General features: G+C 43.5%; 1 protein-coding gene across 1 annotated transcript; it reads left to right on the top strand.

Annotated features, from left to right (window-relative positions):
• Positions 1-207: 207 nt before the first annotated feature.
• Positions 208-21,790, top strand: rtn4rl1b (reticulon 4 receptor-like 1b). Its single transcript, XM_085916386.1, has 3 exons — positions 208-217; positions 19,801-20,285; positions 20,903-21,790. The coding sequence occupies exons 1-3, from the start codon at positions 208-210 to the stop codon at positions 21,788-21,790; spliced, it is 1,383 nt and encodes a 460-aa protein (XP_085772512.1).
• The last annotated feature ends 756 nt before the right edge of the window (positions 21,791-22,546 follow it).

The following is a 22,546-nucleotide window of genomic DNA, read 5'->3' as shown; positions in this document are numbered from 1 at the left end:
CAAGAATAGCTCCTTCATTAACTGCATGAACGCAGACAGTTTTTTATACGCTCTGTGTGCGTACCTAATATTCTGACCCGTGACCGGATACGCACGGCTCCGGTGAGGGCTGCGCTCGTTTGCTAGCTTTGTGGTTGCCGGCGGCGCCCCGCTGTGCGGCGCGTGTCACCGCGGGTGATCCATGGATTGTGAACCGCCTGTCTAGACATGGCGGAAGGTGTGTGGGTTGACGGAGAAGGCAGACGACTTGACAGTTGATGGATGTGCCCAAAAAAAAAAAAAAAAAACCGCAAAGCTGCAACTTTTGTCACATAGCTCTAATTATTCATCCTTCTCCTCCAACTCCGTGACCCTCTTCCTGCTGCAACGGCTGTAAAAAAAAAAAAAAAAAGACAAGACGAGCAAGCCATAAGAGATGTCATCTTGACGTATCATCACAGAAGTGCAAATTGTGCTGATATACACTTTGCTAACGTGACCTTGCACATGAGGCACAGTGCTTCCCCCTAGAGGCAGCCTACTGGAATTGCACACTTAAGTGCGATCAATAAACTGTCATCTCTGCCGGATTTGGGCACAAATATAAAAAACACAAGTCGAGCACTACTCGGCATTCTCGTCACGTGTTTTACCTGGAAACTTGCAAATGAGACCCAAGGACATATTTTTTTTTTTTAGAGCAATTTTCAAGGCGCAACACCATGAACGATGTCGTGATTAATTACGAGTCGATTCCATTTGAATGAATGGCATCCTGTTCACATGTCCTGACAGATATGACCACCTGCCTGAAATGAGTCCACCCACACGTGCGTGCAAATTAATGCCATGCACGCATGCTAATGGCGGCTGACGCTTCCCTCAAGAGACAAACCAAGCTGTTAGCGGCCTCACTCCTCGCTCTCCTCTCCGCTCCGCCCCCAACGACGGCAGGCTGCCTGTTGTGATATGTAAATGATCACAGATTTGACACCGTCAGCCATAAATCTTCATTAGCGGGCGCTATAAGAAAAAGAATCTTTCAGATTCTTCAAAAGGTGAACGCTTTGATGGGTCACCCGTGTGCCGAAGAGTCGCTCGTTTGGCTTTTAGCGTCCGTTGGCTAACGGATGCTACATCGTTGTTGCTCATTAGCATCCTAGCAGTAAAGCTAATTCGCCAGTTCCCGTTGATCGCAGGGGATACGTTCTAAACGCAACCGCAATAGGAGAAAACATGCAATATAGAGAGAAAATATCGTTTTTTATTTTGCAGTTTGAATCCTCTCGCGTGCTTTAAATGCATTCGCACCTGTTAAAAGATGCATAAAGCACAGATTTCATTTCAAAGGATTCCTTAGCACCTGTTCTCTTGCTCACGGAAGATTTGGAGCATGCTTGCATCAAACTGCTTATTTCTCATGTGGGACACTAAAATTAAAGTAGACCGACCAAATTATATCGTTTCATCTTATGCTAACATGAAATACAAGCTAACGGAAATGAGCACAGATGTTAAAGTAATTGTTAACCAAGCAACTGACTTTAAAAGAGAACTCAAGCCAAAAAAAGAAATTCTTTCCATCAATAGATTCTACGCCCCCCCATGAGACGAAACACGGTTTTCCATTTAATACCGCGTTTGTGGAATAAGCTCGTTTAGAATAAATGTTCTAAAAATAGATCAAGGCATTCGTGTGTTTGTAGCAAAGAAGAGATGTGCTCTTCGTCACTGAATAAGAGTTCCCATTAAAAAAAAAAACGAGTCAAGCTAAGGTGTAGACACTTTTAAATGCCAACTATCTCCCCTTCACATCTTTCGTAGCGCCGCAGGAGAGGAAGAAGTCCTTTACTCGAGATAGAAGGAGCAAAAGTTAGCACTTTACAAAGTCAGCACATTCCCTCAGTCCACCCTATCAGTGATTCCACTTTAACTTTCACGCTCTTAAAACGTTTCAACCCGATAGAATCCCGATGTTTATCACGCTAATCCGAGGGACGGACGACGTTTCCTCACTCGGACGATGGTCTCCTAACTAATCAGTTCTCATTACAGTGGCTCAGGCAATGATTTCAAATGCAGCCTCGGTGTTCACCGATCACAGAAGGATTTGTGACGGGGAAATATCGAGCGGGGTTTAACATTTACGGCTGTTGGGCCCCGACTCATTTACGAGGACACCACGGGGGTAATCTTTTAGGGACATCTGATAATTAAACCTTTGCTGGCTTTGAGCGGCGGTAGGACGGAACAATTACTCAAGTTCACATCCATATCACCTCTCGGGATTCGATTTTGCTGCTAAATCCAGCTCAAAGTGGATTGAGGTTTTTCTTGGGATCGTTTCATAAACAGGCATAGGGGTGTATGCGCCGTTGTGGGTGTGAACTTGTTTCCCAGCCATTGGAAGCGGCTGCGGGGGTATCATTTTTACCCACAGGGGGAATCTTTTAGAGACGAAAGGGGAGGCCGAGGCCGAACGCTCAAATTTCAGTACTTCGTTTAAGTAACTGAAAGGAGCGACATAAGGCTTGATTTACAGTGGGATTAGCGAACTGGGAAGCATTTGCACCATCTTGCGCTCTGTGTGTCTTTCTCTGTGGTTCTCTCATGCGTTTCACAGAGAATTTCGGAGGGACTGGAATGAGGCAAATCTCAGTCAAAGCCGGTCAAACAGATACAGTTGAGAGGAAAGGCCGGCCGCTCTGCTTTTCATGCACTGATAAGATTAAGCTTGGATTTTAACCCGCAGCAGATATGTCACATAAGGAGACGAGTCTTGGAGCTGCGCTCGAAGGTCTCAACATCCTTTTCTGTAACGCTGGTCTTCATTAAGGTCACATTTAAAAAAAAAATATTTGATATAGCACATGAAGATGTTTACTTTCTATCTTGCTATATTGCTCAGATGTTTATTGTCCCCCGTCATTCTGAAATCATGCACAGCACGGGCAGATGATTAAATTTGACAATTTGCATATGCTAAAGGTTATGAGAAAAATGTGTCTTTTTTTTTTTTGGAGAGGAAGCAGAAAGAAGAGATCAGGGTTGGAAATCCAATAAAGCTCAGAAAGTGATGATGTTGAACAGAGGCTGCTTTTTCATTTAGCACCTTCTCTCTTCTCCTTCTGCTCTCCCGCCAGCTTATTAGCCCGCAGCTCGCTTAGCGAGGGACAACTAAATTGCTACGCCATTCATGAATCCTGTTCATCTTCCTTCTAACGTTGCGTCCTTTGTGGGTGATCTCCAGACGGCAGATGTTTGCTCTTAACTTTAGCTCAGTCTAGTCTACTTCGACAACCCGCATAGTTCGACAATCAATGACTTTTGCTACCTTTAAGGACCTCGGGATTTTCGAAAGCCTTACGAAAACAGTCAATAAGGTGAATTTAATTGTTTGTACTGTTCCTCCTGGCCACCAGGTGGCAGTGTAATTTGATGATGGAGATACAAACGAAGAGACATTTCTACAATTATACAAGTTATGATAAACTTATAATGCCTATACAAATAAATAAATAAAAAATAAATAAATATATATGTATATACACACACATATATATAAATAAAGGTTTGTATCTAAAGTCAACGCAGGCAAAAATATACAGAATGCTGCTAATTTTCAGCCTTCTGGACCCTTTTATCACCTTGTTACCTGCAGAAGGCAATAAGCTACAGCTGTTCACAAAATGTTGTATAATCTTAATAGCAACAATGCCAAGGTGGGTGTTTATGGAGGTAGGTGTTGGCAAGGTGAGAAAATACTTTCCATAAGATGTGTTGAATACAAAAGTGCGGAATATTTCCCCAGTGGAAATCCTGTAAGTGACAGAAGATGACACCATGAGTCATGTCGTAACGCTACGTTGTTTAAACGATTGACAACAATACTTTGAAAATATGAACAAGCCGCTCGAGTATGCCGTTGACCAAAAAAAAAAGAATTCCGAAAAACTGCAGCGAATAAAATCCATTGGGAACGGTCAGTGACTTAAATAAGGAGAGATATGAGACAAGGGAAAACAACAGTTACACAAATTAAATTCAAATCATTATGCGTGCTTCATTTTATGTTGCTAATTAAGTGCGATGAATTGATTCGCACGCACAACCTCAATTAGTCGGAACAGCAAACGACAAATTATTTACTATTCCATAAAGCTTGGCGCAGCCTACACACTCTTCTCTGTTTTTATCAAATAAGTGTCCGGTCTGGAATACACGGCTCATCGCGTGGTAACGGCCGCTTCCCCTTTTTACTGCAAATGAGATCGGAACGAGCCGCCGCACTTGACTGTGTAGGCGAGCGTGTCGGCGTGTGACTAGTTCACCACGGATCGCCCCTCAAGTGTTTTTGGCTGAGAAGTTCCGCCGAGGGCCCCCCCCTCAGGCGTTAGCGAAAACGATGGTGACCTTTTACATTTGGTGTAAAACACATCGACTATAAATCAAGTGCATTTTTAGGGGTGTAGCTACTGGAAATGTAGCATTTTTAGTAGAACTGGCTTCTGCATCGTTAGCAACATAAAGTTGCGTAGCGGGTTAGGAGAGGTGTTTTTTTGTTGTTGTTTTGTGACTTTGCTAATTAACTCATTCACCGCCAATGACGGATATAGACGTCAATTTTAAGTGGGCTGGCAAGGAATGAGTGTTCTATTTTCTTAACCTGGTCAAATTTTGGAAAAATGAATGATTCAAATGTGCCTTCTTGCAGCCGCCTTTGGTGCCACTTTGTCACAGATCATAACAGCCAGGCCAGAGGAACCCGACTGATGGCGGAATACAAAGCCGTCTCGTCTGGCCTTTGCCATCCACCATGCGAGGCCTACTCAAAGGAAGCGCAGGCCGAAAGACAGACGGGCAAGTTTGAAGTTGATGGACAGCTCGTGAACAAGAGGGAGGGGGAGGGGGGGGGGACTCTGACAGGCGGCAATGATAAGGGGACGAGATGGATAGAGAAAGCCGAGTAAACACGGGCACAGGAGATGATAATAGCTGATGGATGGCAGGATATGGCAAATGGAGATGGGAAGGGGGCAGTGGCGTGAGGGGGGGCGGGGCTTGGTCCAGTGGGTGCTTTGCTCTGTCCGAGCTTGTCTGGTCTCCGTCTGAGAGGGTTAATGCACGCTGCACACCAGCACTTGAATAATACACTAGCCATGGAGTTAAAATGGATAAACACATAAAAGATTCATCAACCTGTCAAAGCACTGCAAGAGTGTGTGTGTGTGTGCGTAGTTGTGAATACCAGTCGGCTATGTGGGTCAATTCAGTGATACCTATTACACAGAGTACTGCATAACTTAGTTAGAATCTTTCAGGATTCTAGTTAGCTCAAAATGCTCCGAGTAACTGTTATAGTGCCACCTAGTGTTTACACTCCAGAGGCTCGAATAATGTTTTTTCTTTTGGGTTTTTTTAACCTCGAGAGTCAGAAAAATATTCATGTGGACAGATTGATGTAAGAGACAGAGACAGATGAAGTCAGCGTTTGCTTCGGATGATAAACAGCCAAAGTAATGATACATTGACTAAAAGTAGGAGCGGCTGTCAATGGCGAGGCGCGGCCTGTCAAAAACAATCGGCGGCAACAAAGGGAAAACTCAATCAAGGCGTTCTGTCTGTGCAAAAAAAATAAAATAACGCTCCACCATTGCTTTGTCATCAGCCATGACAGACTGCAGCGTCATTAATAAAAAATACAAATGTGCAAACGCACACACAGATACACACACACACACACAAAGAAGATCCATTACATAACTCAAAGCAAAAATAGTCAGGCTCTCTTGAAAGCCCTGCTGCTCCCTCAGATCAATTAATGGAGTTAGCTCCATCTCTGCGCTCTCGGGGGACTCGTCACTTGCGCGGTGAGGGACCGTCGTTGCCCTGCTTTCAAAAACGAACAGCGCAACGTCCTCTAAGTGCGTCACATGCCGCTTATCCGACATTCAAAGAATGATGCAAAAAGTGACAGCAGCCAATCAAAGACTCCAAATAATTAAGACTGATTATTTTTGTTGTTTGCGTCAAACTCTTTGTTTAGACACGCATTCCCGATTGTGTGTCGTGAAAAATACTATATAATTTAATAATATAATATATAAATGATGATTTGACGTTTATATTCGTCAATGGTAGTCAATGCGTTAAAAGCAGATATTTTGGGGTTTCTATTACCACAATGCAACAAAACAAAAAAAAGATCAAATATCCACCAGGAAACATGACAAACCACCCAAAAAAAACAAAAGCAGCAATGTGGTGCATACCGTCATGCGTTTTTGTGGGTTAACCACTAAACAGGAGCCCTTGGCAAAAAAAAAAAAAAAAAAAAATGACAACCAAACAGTCAAGTAACCACACGGCAGGTAAATGAGGACAGAAAGAACAATTGAAAACCAAACCACCCACTGTGCTTCAACAACAAGCAAAAAAATGTAGCACAGGTGTCCTCCAACTGTCGCGCTAATCTTGCCGAGGTATCTCCATCTTCCTTTGAAGCACGAGGATTACGCGTTTAATCTATAATTATCTTCTGCTTAAATCACTCGCTATCTCATTATATGACAAAGTGCTGAGCTCACCGGCCAATCTTTTTTCCTCGGGAGTCTTTTTCAAGTCATGCACACCGTCGGGGGGGATCTCGCTGATATATCCGACTTAAATCCCTCCCAACAAATCAATTTAGAAGGGAAGGAAAGACACACTGCTGAGACAAAGAACATAAGCGGACACAACTGAGACCCAAAAAAAAAAAAATACTCAAACTTAAACCTGGTACAGAAATATAGATTTTTTTCATACATCACTTTATCAGTCTGGGTGTACCCTAATAATTTGAAAACCAGTCATTCTACACTTAGGATGGAAGGGAAAAGCTGCCCTAATTTTATGAATACAAAAAAAAAAAAAAAAAAAAGCTGAACACCTGGACTAGCTGCCCTCAAAACACAAGCAGGGAAGAAAATGAGAAACAGACTGTGAACTGGAACAATCACTGATGGAAACAGGACGAGGGCATACAAACAAACAAGCCACAGGTTGAACAAAAATTCAAACAATAAGAGAACATGGAAGGCAGTTGTTGAAAGTATCTATCACTCCGGCATAAAAGTCAAAATGTTTTTTCCGCAGTCGATAAATGAGCGTCACTTTCCCCCCTTTCAGATAAAATGAAGCGGATGAGTGGCTCAACTAAGAAATGATTCAAATGTTGGCTCCAAGACAAATGAGTCAAAAAATTTGAGTTGAAACAATCCTCCATTTATCCAATATATTTTTTGTTGTATGCCGTGTGAGAAGCTAAGAAAAATCATCATTCATAAAAATAATAATAATTGTGGGTGCATTGAAAGTACAATAAGAAATAAAACAAGTCTTCAGTTTGCATTGCAGAATTGAAGGGGGCTCGGGACGGAGCCCTGCTGCCAATTGTCATTGATTGACCCAAAAATGACAATATAATACGATATAATTACATGAATCTAGGCTCTGAGTGTGCAGGCCAGAAAAATGAAGACTATGAAATATGACATGAACGGCGCTAGTTACATCAATCATGGCGCTGGCGTATTTCGAAAGGAAGCAATTGCTCTTTGAAAGTTGACTTCAGACTGCAATCTCAAACATTCCTTACTTTGCATAAACAAAGAAAAATGCAGACAAAATGCTGAGGCTTACGCATTGACTCATTTTTTTTTAAAGTTAGGCTCATGATTTATATATTATAAGGCAAAGTCCTGTTTTGCCCAAAATATTCTGCAGGTGTTTGCACTTCAGGTGAGTGAGTGTCGGTGCCTTCACTTCATCGTCATGGAGTTCAGCCGCCAGTCACTCAGGGTGAGCACATCGGTGTGAGCTGCCACTCAGCGGCGACTTTCGCCCTGCAAAGGCTGACGATCCCTTCGGCCGTGCTTATTATATAGAGGAAGAAGATTAATAAAAGACTGATGTGCTTTTTTTTTAGATGGGTAGTTGGAAAAAAAGAAATAAATAATACAAAAATAAAAGGAAATAATTAAATAGGACAGCTTGACATAAGAATGACCAGTTGCTCTTGTTTTTTTAGAGGGGTACGTGGAAAAAATACAAATAAATAATGACAAATAAAACAGAAAATAAAATTAAAAATATTCAATTAAATAAATAGAACAGCTTTTCCCGATAACTGTCACCCTGAAGGATGCGAGCTTGCCACAACGCAACACGTGTTAGCACGGGGATACTTGAAGAAATGTGCCATGACTAGCGATGTTGGAGCGTGAAGATCCTCCTGCAGTCAATCAAGCCTCGGAGGAGAAAAGTGCAGAGCGCTTCGACTTAAAGAGGATTTTTTTTTTTTCCCCCTCCCTCTTCACTATTCCTCTTCCAAGAAACTTAGTTGTCGCGTATGCCGCCGAGTTTGATCTCCAACTCCCGTGGTCGTTATTAAAAATTCATCGTGGAGATGACAAATGGGTCCAAAAGAACATGAGAATAAAGTGGAACATTTCCCAACGGTGCCGTAAAGTTGCTATTAAAGGGGCTCCATTAACGTCTGGCGCTGGAGAAGTTGGGCCTGTTGCCAGATTGCTTGTCTTGGATCTTAAACTCCCCCCCCCCCCAAAAAAAAACAACATTAAGCTTTTCAGGAGATTTGCAAGCGGGGCCGACCGGTTCAGAAAGGCTTTAAACGGGGCCCAGTCAGAACTTACAATGAGTTCTGAGTACGTTGGTGCAAACAAGCGAAGCACAGAGCTTCACTTTCAACTTCTTTTTTTGTTTGGTTGCGGCTCGCTTCTCTCGCGATTTAAGTTTACACTGCTTGACAGCCTGCCGTAGCTCATACGAAAATATTCGCATCATTGCACCAAATCGAGTTGAAAATATACTCAAGCCAACACGTTAGTATTCATTTTGATTGGGATTCTTCAATGTTTCCTTGACGAGGCGCTACGTTTTCGTCTGGTCTGTCTGCCCACATGCTGATTCCAAATTTGAACTTTTTTTTTTCTCCTTAAGTCAGCAGTGACCCAATTGTCAGATGTCTCGGCTGATTAGCCTTCCCCAAAACCGCAGCCTTTGCGATTTAGAAATTGCATTCTACTAGACTGCGATGTCGATTTAAATTCAGTTATTCAGCCCGAAAATAAGAGAGAAGCCGGTTTTCCCTATTCAAATAAAAAAATAAAAAAAAATGAATTGATAACCAAATTGTAGCTAGCACACAAGCTAGCAGTTAGCCCTGCTCCTCCTGGGGGGGCTTCGCATTATTATTTCCTTTCCACTGCGAGCAAGAAAGTATTCAAATATTTGTGTTCGTACCTTCTCTGGCACCGACAGCCTAATTTGCAGTTGCAAATACAAATGTAGGTTCTCGGAAAAAAAACATCACGACGCTTTGCATTCGCCTGCTTTCATCACACGCGCCAGAGGAGAGCGCGGCAAAGAGACGCTTCTTGTGTTGATTACTAATGATACGATTAAACATCTAATTTATGGCAGCGGATCAGAGTTATGAGACGCCAGTAGGAGTTTGTGTGAGGCTCCGGGAATGAAAAAAAAATAAATCATTTGGGCTTTTTTTTTTGTGTGTGTGTGTGTTTTCTGAAGGGAAAATCATTAACTGGCTAAAAGAAAAGCTGCTGTCCGAAGATAATGAGCGCCTGTCGTATGTTAGGACAGCCATTAAGAAGATTGTTTGAAGTGTTAAAGGGCCTCAAGCACCTGCGCTTTCTTCGTAGCAGACATTCAAATAAATATTCTTCTACTGCCACTTGGTTTGCATTGGCGAAGCGCTCCGAGGTGAGGTTTTGTAACCGCGGGGAAATTCGAGTCCTGTACCTGCAATGACTCATGCGTGACATTGCATCAGGTGGGACATTTCAATTCCAACTGCAAGTTTATTACCTCAATGTCATGCAAGGTGTTCTCCCGCCTCGCTGTAGCGACTTTGCATTGCATTTCTCGCTGATCACGTTTGAGCTTGGCGACTGTTTACGAATGGAAATGAAAACAAAAAAAATGGAGGGGGTTATTAAGTAAAACAATATTCGAAAAGTCAGCTGGACACTAAACTGTGCCGTGTATTTTCCTAGTTTTATTATGGTATTGTTAAGAGCCAGCATTTTTGAGCAGCAGTTAAAAAAAAAAAAAAAAATTGTATTAGAACAACATCAATGGCAATGAAAGATAAGAACACGTCAACAATTAAATCGAAATGAAATTAGGTATAATCGAGGGAATTACATTTTAGCGATGTTTATCTTTTCTTTGAATGCTGGTTGTTAGATTTTTTCTTTTGATGAATCACAATATTTGAAACAAGACTCCAAATTACGTGACAGTCGCCATTTTGTTCTTTAGCTAACAAGCTAGCAAGCTCGCTAGCTTGCATGCTAGCGACCGTGAACTAATACAACGTGTAGGCACCAAAACAGTAAACCAGTGGAATCCATCGTTTCATTCGTGGCGGAATCGGGTCAAATTTAAAAATGCAACCATGGTAATATAAGCTATGTATTATTTCCATCATCGGGAGTGCATTCAAGAAAATCTGTTCCAATCTTTGCTCGAAATCAGATGTTTCGAGAGACAATATTCATTATTATTGAGTGTTTTCCGGTTTGCCCGAGGATCAGAAGCAAAACTTTCTGTCTGCAGCCTTTCTCCGTTTTTCTGTGGAAGAAATGAAGGCTCTCATTTTGAATTGAATCGTCCTCTGGGTGTTGGCTGCCAGTCTTATTGATGCTTCCAAATATTGAATTGCTGATGAAAGTACGGCCTTCACACAAACACACAGCGTGCAATGTCAAATTATTGATTCCGCACAGATTCTAGTTCACCATCTACGAGCGGAATAAAAAGGACTCCCGTTGCTTTTACGGCCGCCGAAAAGCAAATGTGCACATCAGCGCTAATATGATAATGTCTTTGGGGCAGGTGGATTGACGCTTTCTCTCGTCATTTCAAAGTGGGCCAATCAAATGGAGTTCTTCCCAGAGTAACAAACTTTCTCCCTGACCTAAAAAGTCCCAAATCTAACATTTATACAACAAATAATTCTTCTTGATTGAGAGGCTGGAGCTGCATCACGAGCGGCTGCCTACAAAAATAGAACCCGGAGTGTGAAAGTGACTGTTAATTAATTCTATGACATAAGCGCCAGTTAACTGAAACGCACTTTAATTTGCTCACAAAATGTACATCTTTAAATATTCCAATGTTAAATATATGAAAATTGCCACTATCCTAGATGTAATCAAACAATTCCTAAAAGTTATGAAATCTACTGAATGCTTGCTAAAGGTAATTTATTCTAAATTTACCTACTACTAAAAAGCTAAATGTGTACAAGACTTTTTAAAAAAACGCTTTAAATTCATACTCTAGTAGCACAACCCTGTTGACAATGTTCAATTTTTTATATCATCACTTGAAAACAAAGAAATGACCAATTTAATACAGATTAGCGCCATTAGCGCAGAAAAATAAAGTCAAATGATATTTCGATTGCAAGATCATTAAAACACTAGCAAACATCATACGAATGATTTAAGAATAAGCCTGCTCATTTACGCTGTTTTCTTCAGCCCTGCTTTTCAATTATTCAGCGCCTTGCAGTAGGAGGAAAAAGAAAAAAAAAGAAAAACCTCTTGCAGCAGTTCGAAAACTTCATGTGAATCCTTTATCGGGACTAAAGCGCCGAGCCGAGCGTTTGGATCATGCGTGATATTCTCACTCCATTATCCCACCATGAAATGTGCTCATTGTCTTTACCTCTAATTATCATTAACATGATACTAATCCCCCCCCCCCCCCCCCCTTCTCTCCAAAAGCAATTCGTTTTTTCCAGACAAGATAACTTGCACGCCGCATATTAACAAACCCCGGGCTAAACAAACTACCCATCTTTGAATTTGTCTCTCGGACGCCCACATGTTTTTCTGCAGCAGCAGCGGGCCAAAAAAATAAATAAATAAATAAATGGTGAGCTGGTTGGAGTGGAGTAGAACATCTGCAAGGGAAACAGGAGTGCGGTAGATAGTTGACTTGTTGAGTGCAGTTGAGGATTAGCTAGGCGTTTAGCGCGCCGCTGAGAAAGCGCCCATTGTTTTGCAAAAAGGCCGAGGCAGTGAGAGCGATCCACATAAGCCGCAAAGTGGTTTTATGGTATGGCTCTAAAACGTGACGCCAGTGATGATTTATTTACATTTTTATGGGAAATTGCAGAGAGATTATTGAGATTCACTAATTGGGTTCAATGTCGGGAAATTAAAGATTAAATAGACGGTAATTATCGCCAACATCGTTTTCGAATTGATTTACTGTTCAGCGGGTTAGTAAACAGGACACGTTATGGGAAATTGATTTCTTGATTGCAGGCGGACTGGTGGAGGTAGTGGTAGCGGCTCGCAGTCTGGGGGTTCTGGGTTCGAGTGAACCCTGAAACTGAAGTGGTAGAATGCTATTTTCAAATTGCGAAGTCGGAAGTCTTGGTGGAGGGGAGAGGTTACAAAAAAACAAAAAGATTAACTATGCCAAAGGACCCCACTTGGTCACACAAACACACACACACACACACACACACACACACACACACACACACACACACACACACACACACAGGTGCCATTTGTCAAGTTCAACAGAAAGAATCAGTTTTGCAAACGTGGCATATTTGAGTTTGGGCTTTTGGCCATTACAGCTCCCCCATGGTTGAGTGAGGCCCGCTGGAACCTCGGAGAGGGCCCGACCGGCAGGTTGGCGGTGAGATGTGGGTGGGGGAGGTAGGAGGGGGGGGGGGAGGAGGGGCAGAGGGCACGGAGGTGTGAAGATAATGGTCCCGATGGGGCGCCACACGGTGCTAAACTCGCCGTTTCGGAAGCTTGGCTGCTCTCCTGTGAAGGAGTTTTGCAATGCACACTGAAAGACAAACAGTCCACTTGAACTTTTTTTTTTTACTGGGAGCGGCAGTCCCTCTTCTTGCTTTTTGGAATTACTTTTTGGATTTAGTGCAATGAGGTCGTGAGTCTGGATGAACATTAAGTTCAGTTCTTACTTGCGGTCTTATCACCACTACTCACCACTACGCCGTGACAAGAAAAGTCAAAACAAAAGCCCGACCTACTTGCGGACAGACTGAATGTCAGGGTTCCATCAAGGTTACAAAATTGACAAAAAATTTTAATGATCACATCGTTTTTCTTGTCACCAAGAAACTTTGATCAAAATACCTCAACGACGTTCAACTTGATCGATTTTCTGTGCAGTTTTAAAGCTGGACTGTAAATGTGGGTGTAAAGTTGTACTTTGCTCCAATACAAAATTGAGGACTTGACGTCTTTCAAAACAAATCTACTGCACTTGCATTGTGAGTGATGCCAGGAAAATACAAACTTTTATCTTAAGCCAAATGCAGCTATAAAAAAAAAAAAAAGATACTTTAATATTCTTCTCCTCAGGCAGTGACCTGATCTAACAGTGTTTTCGAAGCCATTTCTTCCACCAGTCAATATTGAACGCCGGCAGAGAATACAGTCAAGCGCCTCAGAGGCAAAGCGAGTGTTGTTTTGTTAATGAAAAAAAAGCTGATGTGTTTGTTATTTGCCGATCGCCGTCAACCAGAGCTGACATTTTTTTTATACACCTTTAATCAAAGCGTGTCAGTTACTTTTATTCTTCTCCGTCTCCAAAAGTCAGGATGTTTGATTTCAATGCAGGCACCTTAAAAAAAAAAAAATGCTTGAGAAATGTAAGTCAAAGTATTTAGCATGCTTGCAACTCAAATCGGGTTCGGCGTGACAAATGGAAAACATAGACTTGCGAACGTGAGCGCTGGGGCCAAAAGGACCTGAAAAGGCGGCCTGGATGTTGCAAGGTTCCGAAGACAGGAGGCCTTTGAAGTGAATCTTGAGTTGGCTGCATTGTGTCGTGTGTGTGTGACTCACTAAATCCCGTAAGCCACCACGGTATCTCCTGCAGCCAGGCCGTGTTGCCTTTAATCACCGCTAGACAGCGACGACGTCTCGTGCGCCGAACCTCGCCGCTTTGTACTTTTAGGAAAGGAGCGACGGAATCAATTAAATCGCGCCAGGATAAAACGACATAAGGGAGACTCGGAAGAATGCGAAGATCCACTTTAGAAATCAAACGTTTACCGAGGGCACGGCGCTGAGAAAATAATTCCTAAATATATTTGACAATATCAACTCAAATGCTAGAGGGACTTAACTTAAGCTACATAGATTTCTGAAGGGGGAAATAGCGCCCCCTAGCCTTGCTATTCTTGTTGTCCAATCAGCTTCCAGCCTCTATCTGCTGCCGTGTCAATCTAATCTTAGTCAAACAATCCACCAAATGACAGGACCTCCCTCAAGGTGTGTCTTTCAACTCGCTCCTTCTTGGTCGCCCGGTCCGCCGCCCGTGGCTCAAACTAATCAGTCACAACGCAAAGAGACAAACATGGTTCTGCTTGATTTGCTGTTTTTTTTTTTTTTTTCTTGCCTCTTTGAAGACTCTTGTAACTCAGCTCATGTATGCGAGCGAGCGAGCGTCTCTCACCTGCTATGAATAATTGATCTGTTTGGATCTAGTGCAGTTTATATGCAAGGAGGCAGCAGCAAGGAGATGCAGGATGGCGGGGGGCACTCAACTAGAACCCCCCCCCCCCCCACCCTCCAACGTATTTTTTCCAAGCAGGTGCAGTTTCACCGAGACCCGATGGTCCCAAAGTGCTAGCGTGCCAGTGCTGGATATTAAACCACAAAAAGCTTTTAGCGGCGTTCGAGAACGCCATCTGAACGCTTGTCTTCATGGCTCAAGGATGTCACGAACCCGTCGGGTCACCCCGAGGTTGGGGACGGGAAATAAAAATGGACGGTGAAAAGGAACCCGGGAGGTCTTTAAGAAAATCTTACCTCCATAGCTAATACTAGTAGCAGGGGTAGCAATAAACCTCACTAGCATATTAGTTAACCGATGGGGCTGATGCGAAGGGAATTCTGTCGTAAAGGTTGAGTTAGGGCTCGCGTTTGCACGCCTGTACAACGGTTGTTTATCGGCTTTGCGATCGGCGACAATTGCATCGGCAACGCTTTCCATCAATGTAATGGCACTACAGTATATAAAGTGTAGGAACACTTTGGGTGATTTATGTTTGTCAAAAGGAGCCATTAGCTCGCTAGCAGCAACGATGGTTTTTCTCTCTTGATGAATGAAAATGATTTCCTTCCATGATGCTGATTTGATTACAAGACTCATTTTGAAGTGAAGGCCAAACGTATGTTTGGGTTCTATGAAGAGAAGATGCGAAGAAGCGTACGTCAAGGTCAGCGGGTGAATGAGTGACGATTCAATATCGATTAAGTTAAGAGTCAATTTCAACGTATACTTGCTTTAATATCGTCTTTGAAATAAATCATCCACCTGCACGCCGCCATCGTTCCAAGCAGATTTGGAGCTTCTTTACGGAGAAATTTGGCTGTCATCTGCCTGAATCTTGTTTAATGTTCAGCATCTCTGCTTGCTTGCTTGCTTGCTTGCTTGCTTGCTTGCTAATAAGCAGAATTTTGATCTTTGTCTGGTTCCCACTCTTCAGCTGACTCTTATTGTTCTCCCACGCACAAACAATGTTACCGTTACTTTTATCAGCCGTCTCTGCTTACAAAAAAGGAGACAAAAGCAAGCTGATACTACGCATATATGAAATGGAGGTGTTTATTTACATGGAAGACTTTGAAGAAAAATATTTGGATATGAGGTTTTATAATAATTTCCCCAAAATGTTTGGCTTAATAGTGAGCTTGGCAAATAGAAAACAATTGAAAGAAAATGAGGGGGGGAAAAGAGGCCAAGTGTGCTTGCTTCTTGCTTTTTATGGCCACTTCAAGTTGAAAACAATCCAACATTGGGGATTTAATCAAACGGCAGAACGTTAGGAGCCAAACGACTGACAAGGAATCCATGGGCACGGTTTAATGTGGGCGGGGCCACCGCGGGAACTGATTAAACTAAAAAGCAGTCATTTGGATTCTAATGTCGCATTTCTGAGCATCATTTGCAAGACTAACACAATCACCGAGAAGCTCAACCACAAAAACAACCAAATGGAAAAAAAAAAAAAAAAAAAGACACAAAATGAGAAACTATTTGACAAAGCTAAAGCAGTTTTTGAATGGCTCTTTTACTTATTAGGAAAAAAGGGTCCCTAATGGGGCTCTTAAAGTGTTGGCAAAAGGCGACAACAACAATAGATGGGTGCACGTTTAATTGAAGGCAAACACTTTGCCAACATCTTCAACAAAATGCAATTATACTTTTCCGGAATGTTCATTCCACGGCCATGCCTGCTACTTTTCCGTTCCTGACTCCCGACACAACTTTATGCCCCGCCCCCTGACAAAAGAGACATCGTACAGACAAAGGTGGCGTCGGGATCAAACTTAACGACGGCAATCAACGTTACTAACCTCATCATAAACATTTGGAAATGTCAACGTCAGATGATTGGTGTTTTGGAAAGCCTGCGAGCAATCGGCTGCCCTTCGTGTGTTCTGCGCGACTTAATTAGCATAAATATGCAATCACTGACTCACACTGGAAAACCTTAGAAGGGGATGTTTTATTCAGAAGAATGTATTCCCCGCTGAGACATGCGGGTTTATATAAAGTCGTATATTTAGAGCGCGTGTCTACGTAAATCTTATAGATGTCGCATCTTATTTTTCCTCTTGGTCCAATTTGACTGTAAAAAAATTCGATAAAACAAGATGATGCGAGGGTGGAAGCATGTTACTGTTCTTGACATTGCTTTCTTCTATATCTCGGACTTTTTCTGCTGACGCGGGACGGTCGAGGTCACTTGCCAACTCGACTCGAGTCTGCCCCCGTGACGATTAATTGCACTTGAAGAGACTCGCCATAGCGTGTTGTGACACAAAGAGAACACGTCTTATTAATAATGCACGTTGGGACAATGCTGGAGCTGCCCTCCATCGATTCCTCCGTCGACACAAACGACAACATTAGCGTTAGCCCTTTTAGCATTCAGCCCACGTGCCCGAGCATTGTCACCGGGAACAAAAAAAGCCAAATAAGCTTCATGTAAACAAGCTAGCTTGATAACGGAAAGATGGCAAACAGCTTCCAGTGCCAATTTGACATCAGCCTTACACACGCATGGCGACGTCGTGTGTTTACAACAGTGGGAAGGATCAACGACTGCCTTCATACATGTTGTATGATGTTGACATACGGAGCCAGATGATCCCTGAGGCGTCTGTCTTCTTGCTATACAGTGAGAGATGCCAGAACTAGCCTAATCTAGAAAGCAGCTAGCTTGTAGCGTATGCAACTGACTTGACTACCTTTTCAAGGTCAAAATAAAAACATCCTTGAATCATATCAAAGCCCGGTTCGAGAGATGATCGTGTGCACTACCGTTCGAAGAATTTAGGCCACTTAGAAACGTCTTTATTCGTAAAATAAAATTGCGATGTTTTTTCCAGTGACGATAAGTAATCAGGAATACACTATATATTGTTAATGTGGTAAATGACTACTCTAGCTGCAAAAAAAATTCTAAAAAAATCTTCTAATGCTTCATTGCTAATTTTCTTAGAAGGCTAATGGATGATAAGAAAACCCTTACGCAATGATATTAATTTTCATGGAATGTACAACATTTTCTGGGTGACCCTAAACATTTGAACGGTAGCCATACACGTAAACATTCCGCTTGATCCCATCTAAACTCATCCAAACACTAATTTATAAGCCTCAATTCAAGACATGCACTTGATCAATAAAGCAGCTTTTTAAACACAGATATCATCCGGCACGATTGTAAACAGACACGTTCGTTCCAATCATCGTACGCTGGAAATGGGTCCGATCTTTGGAGAGAAACGGGGGGGAAAAGGCGTTTGTCCCGTTTAATGAAGCCACCGTAATGCGGCTGGGCAGTCCCAACCATTAGCACACATGGTTTATTCATAAGGGCAAATCCGGTTTGAACCTTGTTGCATTTGTATTCTGCGTGATGCCTTCTCATTGTCTATCAAGGGACTATATCCATTCCGTTTGGGTTCCTTTATCTATTTTCCACTGCTCAACCTCGCAGGGGGGGAGAAAAAAAAGGGTGAGCTTGATGATGAAGGGGGCAAAAGAGGGCAAAACAACCTTCCGCAGGGGAAAAAAAAAAAAAGAAAAAGAAATTGAAAGTCTGTCATTTCTGGTCAGTGAGGAAGGGGTTAGGGCTTGTAATGAGCTAACACGACCCCGAAACAATCAGCAGCTTTCAGGGCTTGTGTAGTATTGTCAAATGATAACCTTGCGAGTCTATTTTGTAAAAATAATAACATTCTTTGTGTTCTCTTTTTTTTTTTTTAAAGACAACCGGTCGTGCAAATGCAAGGCGTCTGTCAGGAGCGTGGGAAGAATCAGTGCGGCAGGGGGCGGAGCTTCCCTCCCTGCGTAAAACGAGTTGCACGTCAAAAGTGTGTCAAAATCTCGACATTACCATTCCGTCACACTCCTTTTGTATCATGCTTATCTTCGTCCGCCTGTCTTTCTCCTGACATGATCTAATTCCATCGTCGACATGCATGGAGCAAAACGTTAATGGGAATAATACAAAAGGAATAGAATTAGTGAACGGAGAGCCAGATCATTTTCCAGAATAATGGAATCTCTTGGATGGATGTGCCGTCGCAGTCGGGAAACTGTAATAACAACTATGTAAATGTGAAACTGAAACTTTGCGCCAATGTTTTGGCGGTTGCGTTGATGTTTATTTAGCGTTAAACAGACCAAGATGAGAAAGATCCATCTTAATTTACCACACTAAACTCAAGCAAAAAAAAAATAAAAAATGTTGAATAAATAAAGCAAACCTTTTATTTCCCGAGAGCGAGCAAAGCTATTTACTCCGTCACGATACGTCTCTACCCAATCGGCAAAAGATTGAGAAACTACTTTCCGGGTGACTGAAGAAAAAAAAAAATGGATACCGTGTTCTGATAGAGGTCAAATTGTTTTTGTTTTTATCCGAGACAGATTCTGACAGTGCTCGTCAGCGTGAAAAATGTTGCCGGTTCACGAGGATACGTTGGTAGGGTTTAGCGATCGGGATTAGAATGGAGCCCAGGAGAGCACACGCCTGTTCAGGTGGCACGACAGCAAACTGTTAAAGGTCAATGTCAACATTTGGTCACAGCTTCGTGCAAACGGGCAGAAAAATACGCTAGGCTCCTTGGCAGAGAGTTGTCGGCATAAAAGGACCCCGGGATTAGAGGGTTAGTTAAAAGGCAACGGCGGCGTATCGATTAGAGGCAGTGAATCAGCCGTCTTGTGTGCGCTGAATAATAAAGCGAGTGGAAGGCAGCCGGAGGTTTGTCAGACGGAGCTTGCCAAACGGCCCGAGCGTCGAGCTCATTTAGGAGGCGAAGAAATGTAGCTAAGTCACATCTCCCCTCGTCCCCCCCCCCCCCCCGGCAGACGGCAAATCATGTCACCGATCAGGAAGTGCCACGAAGCTTCTTAACACAAGTTTAAATAAGCGCTCCACGGCCAATTTAACTGGCAAATGGAGAAACGGCGCACGACGTACTCTGGCTGACAAGTGGCGGCGATAGAATGGCCTCGTAATGGCGCATCTTCATTAGGTCTGTTTGAAATACCTCCGTTTGCGATTGTTTGTTCTCTCCGGGCACAGTGAGTCTAAACGACTTTGGGCCGTACGGGCCAATGGAGACGATTCTTATGTTTATGTACAAATTAGAAGCAAATTGGGAAACGTTCCCTCTCGATTCCTGCTTGGCTTTTGATTTCATCGACAAGAAATTCTAAATTTGCTTTTTGTGCTCAACGCAGGCTGTGGGCTGGAGTTCCTGCTGGTTCTCTGCGGCCTGGAGTTTTCCTGGTCTTGCCCGCGTCACTGCATCTGCTACACGGCACCCAGCACCGTCTCCTGCCAGGCCCATAACTTCCTGACGGTCCCCGAAGGCATCCCGCCTGACAGTGAACGGATCTTCCTCCAGAACAACAAGATCCACCGCTTGCTCCGAGGTCACTTCAGCACCAACACGGTGACTCTCTGGATTTACTCCAACAACATCACGTACATCGAGCCGTCGACGTTCCGCGGCTTCACGCTACTGGAGGAGCTGGATCTGGGAGATAACCGCCACCTGCGTTCCCTGGCTGAAGACACCTTCCACGGGTTGAGCCGGCTGAATGCTCTGCACCTGTACCGCTGCGGACTTAGCTCGCTTCCGAATAACATCTTCCAAGGATTAAGGAGCCTGCAGTATCTCCACTTGCAGGTAATCCGAGATCTTTGAATGGAAAAACATTTTAATTGAATCAAGGCTGGCTTCTTTAAATAATCTTTAACGGGTTCATCTGTAATGCTTCCGCTTCTTTGCTTGAGGGTCAAGATAACATAAGTGAGGAGGCGTCATTTTTCAAAGTCAGCACAACATTTCCGACCGTGTTTTAGGGCGGCGAGGCAAAGATGTTTTCTCGGATTTTCCGTCTTCGACAGGCGGAGTCATTACTATTCATTGGGCACAGCTCATTAGGTTTCTACATTTTGCATGTGTTCAAATCAAAAGCCGGTTTATCGCGGCCAACAATGTCACCCGCACAGGATGACCGGTTGAACATACACCGTACCGAGACTATTAAAGATACACATCTGAATTATTTACCTAATAGATCTTGAATGGACTTGGTCCCGCTCCAGACCTCTTAAGTCTTCAAAAAAATAGATTTGAAATCATTCAAATTTGCAGGACCTGTTTTCTATGAGACATGACCGAGACCATGACTTCAAGCAAAACAATTACTACAACATAGATGACAACCACACACATATCCCCGAAGTGAAGAAACTCCTAGCGAATATAAGTGACACTATTTTGTCATCTTGTCTCCTCAGCAAAATCATCTGAAATTCCTGCAGGATGACACGTTCGCTGACCTCCATAACCTGAGCCACCTGTTCCTCCACGGGAATCACCTATGGAGACTCAACCAGAACACTTTCCGGGGTCTGAATGCCCTGGATCGTCTGCTTTTGCACCAAAACCAGATCGAGTGGGTTCACCACCTGGCGTTCCACGACCTCAAACGTCTCACCACCCTCTATCTGTTTAACAACTCCCTCATGCAACTGTCTGGGGAGAGCCTGGACACGCTGCCCTCTCTGGAGTACTTGCGTCTCAATGACAATCCCTGGTCATGTGACTGCAAGGCCCTCACGCTGTGGGAGTGGCTGAAACGATTCAGGGGCTCGACGTCCACGGTGATCTGCCAGGCGCCTGTGGACATGGTTGGGAAAGATCTGAAGGAACTTGGCAAGGAGAACTTCTCCAGCTGTTCCCCAAGTTCTGAATCCAGAGCCCAGACCAACAACTTATCCGGCACGGTCAGTCCGCCGTCTATGAATCGCGGGGTCGTGGCGGGCTCTGGGGTCCAGAGCAACGTAGTCAACCCCTCCAGGGCCGGCCGTCCTCGCAACTGCTCAAAGAACCGCAATCGAGGCAGCAAGGGCAAGAGTGACAACGAGGTCCACCACTCCAAGGAGGTCATGGCAGACAAGGAGGATTCTTCTCCGGATTTTTCCGACGGAGGAAAACACGACCATACGTCCCCTGACGGCACCGTCACGAGAAGAAAGCACAAGTGTGTTCCCCGGACCACTGTTCGACCCCCGAGTGGGGTTCAACAAGCCAACAACAGGGCAATCTCATCCCGGCCTTTATTGTACATCTACGCCCTTGCGGTTGCCTTGACGACAACAAACATTGACATTATTCTGCGCTGATCTTCGCGAGTCTGGTAAAGGTTTACCGGGAAAGAACGAGCCCTTAACACACACTCGCTCCTGGCCCCTGTGTCTTTTATGTGTGAGTGTGACTCTGTTGTATAGGAACCGTAACCATTCAGATGAGCACAAGCATAAAAACATCAGAAGGACTCGCAGGGAGTCCTAAGGTTGATGCAGACCAAGCGTGCACTGCCACTAAAGCCAGGTTTCATGTTCATGTGTCTTTTTGTTGGTCTGTTTCAGCTCTGGAGCTCCAAGAACCAAATATTGGGCCAAAAGCGAGAATATAATCGATATAAATTTGGTCTTCAACATACGAGACTGACGTGTAGCCCCTATTAAACTCCGATTCCTTTCCTTGCTAGCAGTTGGTCCAAAAAAAAGAGCAGAAATATTCATTAACAGAAGTGGGAATGTAAATATTAATTTTAAAAGAATGGAATTTATAGCCACTGATGAGTCAAGGCCATAAATAGCACGGCTAATAAACGTATTCAGAGCAAGATATGGCTCCAGCTAACTACACGGTAAGCTAGCGATCCAACGACACTGTAAGCTAGCAATCCAACACATGAGGCTGCCTTTTCATTGACACATTTGCTCCTGCCCGACTGGATGTGAAGCTGCTAATTGAGTCAGGAAACGACAGACCGCCGTCCATTCGCTCGGCTCGGAGAGTGTCTGTGTTGTACTCGTATGTATTTTATTATTATTTTTTTACTTTCCAAGACACAGAGTGGACCTAGCGATGAA

The sequence above is a fragment of the Syngnathus leptorhynchus genome, chromosome 7, assembly GCF_054491065.1.
Source record: "Syngnathus leptorhynchus isolate UIUO chromosome 7, UIUO_Slep, whole genome shotgun sequence".
Classification (NCBI taxonomy): Eukaryota; Metazoa; Chordata; class Actinopteri; order Syngnathiformes; family Syngnathidae; genus Syngnathus; species Syngnathus leptorhynchus.
The sequence above is the reverse complement of the archived record's forward strand: the minus strand, read 5'-3'. Positions and strand labels throughout refer to the sequence as shown.